The 3,946-nt window shown below is 32.9% G+C and overlaps 1 protein-coding gene across 1 annotated transcript; it reads left to right on the top strand.

Annotated features, from left to right (window-relative positions):
- The first annotated feature begins 286 nt into the window (after positions 1-286).
- Positions 287-2,337, top strand: LOC139869067 (PTI1-like tyrosine-protein kinase At3g15890). The gene is made up of 4 exons (XM_071857395.1): positions 287-362; positions 507-651; positions 874-1,136; positions 1,674-2,337. Exons 1-4 carry the CDS (start codon positions 298-300, stop codon positions 2,335-2,337), a joined length of 1,137 nt encoding a protein of 378 aa, XP_071713496.1. The 5' UTR covers positions 287-297.
- The last annotated feature ends 1,609 nt before the right edge of the window (positions 2,338-3,946 follow it).

Here is a 3,946-nt window from a genome sequence, read left to right on the forward strand (position 1 = left end):
AATAAGTTGTAAGAAAACGAAAGAAAAAAATATCATAATATAAAATGAGAGAAAAAGCCAATTGCCCTGTTATTTTAAACCAAGGCCATCTCCACAGTTGTGCATACTTAAATCCAATTTTGTATTCCATCAGCTTTGTAATCACCGGAAATTATCACCATTTTCTTGCTGTTTCCACCTGTTTTTTATTTTAATTTTTTTTGCAATCCCATAATTTGTTTATTGTCTGCATCACTCCTTGTTATTAACACTAGCAACTAGCAATCTCTAACCTTCATTTCTTTAGTTTTGACAACCATGAAGAACAAGTTGATGAACTGTTGTTGTTTTGCTCCTCAAGAAGATCAAGATCTAAAGATCAGGTACATTAATTTGCTCCCTTTTAATTAATTCTTTGTTGTTAATCTTCAACTTTTAAGGACAGATCAGGTGATCATGACTTCATGAGTCTTGGGTAGCTATGAATAATTGTATATAGACTTATTTGATTTCACTCTCATGTGCAGTCCACAAAAAAGTATTGATTACCCATGGAGTATGTACACACTCAAAGAGCTTGTACACGCAACCAACAATTTTCATACAGATAACAAGATCGGCGAAGGAGGGTTTGGCAGTGTTTATTGGGGTCGAACAAGTAAAGGCGCCGAGGCAATCTTACTTTCTTCCCTTCTTTATAACATAGTTATTTTGTGTGATAGCTAAACTATAGCAATTAGATACCAAGTTTGGTAGCTAAATTATAGGAGTACTACTAATTACGAGTATATACCAAGACTAATAATACATACATACGTTTAATATATAGTACTATATATCAAGTTTATTAGTTAAAGGTTGTCTTTGTATTTTATTAATTGGATTATGTTACAGTTAGCAGTGAAACGACTCAAGTCAATAAACGCAAAAGCAGAAATGGAATTTGCGGTTGAGGTTGAGATTCTTGGAAGAGTTAGACACAAGAATTTATTGGGACTAAAAGGATTCTATGCTGGTGGAGATGAAAGGCTTATAGTCTATGATTATATGCCTAACCACAGCTTGCTTACTCACCTTCATGGTCAACTTGCAGCCGACTGTCTCCTAGATTGGCCACGACGAATGAGCATAGCCGTTGGTTCTGCCGAAGGGCTAGCGTAAGTTCATCTAATCTATGGACCATGGTCTAATCTAGATTTTCGGATAAGGTTCACTACAAAAAGATAAAAATAAAATTGACGTTTACATTTATTTTACTGCTTTAAAACGTGAATAATTTAATATTTTTTGACACCTATAAGTGTCACTAATTTTTTGACTCTTAAAAACATCAAAAAAGAAAACAAAATGACACTCAAAAGTATGAAAAAACTGATAGCATTTAAAATTTTGACACCCTATGTTTTTACATTTAAAATTTTTTGACGCCGTATTTTACTACGCTACCAATTTACATGTCACAATTTTAATAAGTTTCAAGAATTCGTTTAAAAAGTTTCAAAAACTGCAAAGTCAGTTGTAGTTGTTTTCCCTATTTAGGATAACCATGAAAGAAAAATATTTTTACTCATATGTACATGGCTTAACTCGTTGCCCGTTGCCAAAGGTTTGAACTTGAGACCGCTTGCGACGATTAAAATATATATACTTTTTCTAAAAGTTTTTTTTTGGGTTAAATTTGGCTTGATTTTTAGGTACTTGCACCATGAAGTAACTCCACATATAATCCATAGAGACATAAAAGCTAGTAACGTCCTACTAGATTCAGATTTTCAAGCAAAAGTTGCTGATTTCGGATTTGCAAAACTGATACCAGATGGGGTGACACATATGACCACAAGGGTAAAAGGAACTCTAGGTTATCTCGCACCCGAGTACGCAATGTGGGGAAAAGTCTCAGAAAGTTGCGATGTCTATAGCTTTGGAGTATTACTGTTTGAAATTATAAGCGCGAAAAAGCCATTAGAAAAGCTTCCAGGAGGTATTAAGCGTGATATCATACAATGGGCTACACCGTTTATACAAAATGATACGTACGAACAAATTGCTGACCCTAGATTAAAGGGTAGATTTGATCTGATGCAATTAAAGGTTGTGGTCAAGATAGCCATGGCTTGTACGGATACTACTCCGGAAAATCGGCCTAGTATGATAGAGGTTGTGAATTGGTTGAAAAATGGTGTTGCAGTTGGTAGCAGAATGAAGGAGCAAATACATATTGTTAAAGATCGAGTTGATGAAACTGAATACAAGGATGATGATTTTGGTGATGATGATACTGATTATTACGAAACGTTTGATATGAACAAGCATTCAGGTAGGGTTCCAAGAATGCCTTCAAGAAATAGGGTAAAATGAAATCAAAGCGTTTTGGTATTCAAGTTTATGTAGTTCTTGATTTTCCATGTGATTAGTTAAACTTGTGGGTTCATTTTCAATTCTTGATATCTAAATTAATGTGTATCAATATTTACATCAACACATATTCGAATATACTAGTATGCAGACATGTATGAAATTTAGAAAGATCGAGTGCCAGTTAACTACTTGACGTTAAAGAAACGACTGCTTTTTAAAAGACGGTTAGTCACACTTTTCAATCTATTATGAATTAATCCACCACTATCACTTCTCCATTACGAATTAATTCACTAATATATAAAATTGTATATGAAATGATTGTGCCACATCCATTTTTTCACATGGTTCTTGCTATTGTACTCTCTGCTAAGAGACCTGTTTATATCATATAACTTATATGTACACATCTTTTAGTACTTTGCTGTGTCACTTCAGTCGTGATATTAAGCTTATTTAAGTATGAAATGTATTGATGAAGACTAATTTAACAACATAACACCAAACAAACGGACATGACTGTTTCAATACATACATAAATAAACAAACAAATAAAAAAATACTCCGGTATTCTGATGATAATTATTTGTGATTCAGACTCTTTACTCTTATGAAAACTAATATTTTTTATTTTAGAACGGCTATCAAATTGATATTTCAATTTGTATATCTATTTATAAAGAAAAAATATCTTGTTATATCTAAACCAATATAGAAATATAAAAAAGTTCCGACTTCAATTGAGTTTGAGTCAAAATTGTATTCCCTCCATTATAAAATAAATATTCTATGTTAACTTATAAAAGTTTTTCTTTTTTAATTTGACTTTATATACATTTATTTGTCTTATATAATATGTGATGAAAAATATATAAATGTGTTGAGTTTTAAATGTCTTTTCATTGATAAACATTTATTAACTATTATATCATTAAAAAAGTTAAAATTGAAAATAAAAACTTTCAAGTCAGTATTTTATTTTATTGAGTAAGACTCTCATACTTGGCTTGCTGTAACACCCCGTTTTTCTGTTACGCGTTATTTTGGGAGTCATTCGAATTACGAGGCATGTAAGCTTATATTTGGATCCCAAATAAAGTTTGAGTTGATGTTCTAAAATCTTACCATTGGATAGTAAATCTCATTACGTTTCCAACGATATTTGATTCATCGAAAACGGAGTTACGGTTTGAAAGTTACGACCAAAACAAGTTCAGAAAACTGATCCAGTTGATTTGGACGCCGTCTAACCTTTTTGGACGCCGTCCAAAAGGCCTGACGGGCCAGCAGCTGTATTTTACTCAAATTAAAAGGGGTACTTTGGTCTTTTCACTTGGGGTCAGTTTGGGATCATCAAAACTGATCTAGAACTTCATTGGAGCTCATTCTCACCCACACAAAACACTCCCATCTTATTTTAGAGAGAGAGGGTAAATTGTAGAGTGAGAAAGCTTGGTTCGGAGAAGAAGAAGTGGAATCTCACCAAAGTGCTAGTGTTAAAGTTGTTCACCTCGATCACGGCTACGTTTCGGTAGTGTCGGTAAGTTCTAACTCCAAAATTCATCTTTATGATTTGATATTCAAGTTAGGGTTTTGAGCTTTTTAGTTG

The sequence above is a fragment of the Rutidosis leptorrhynchoides genome, chromosome 9 (assembly GCF_046630445.1).
Source record: "Rutidosis leptorrhynchoides isolate AG116_Rl617_1_P2 chromosome 9, CSIRO_AGI_Rlap_v1, whole genome shotgun sequence".
Classification (NCBI taxonomy): Eukaryota; Viridiplantae; Streptophyta; class Magnoliopsida; order Asterales; family Asteraceae; genus Rutidosis; species Rutidosis leptorrhynchoides.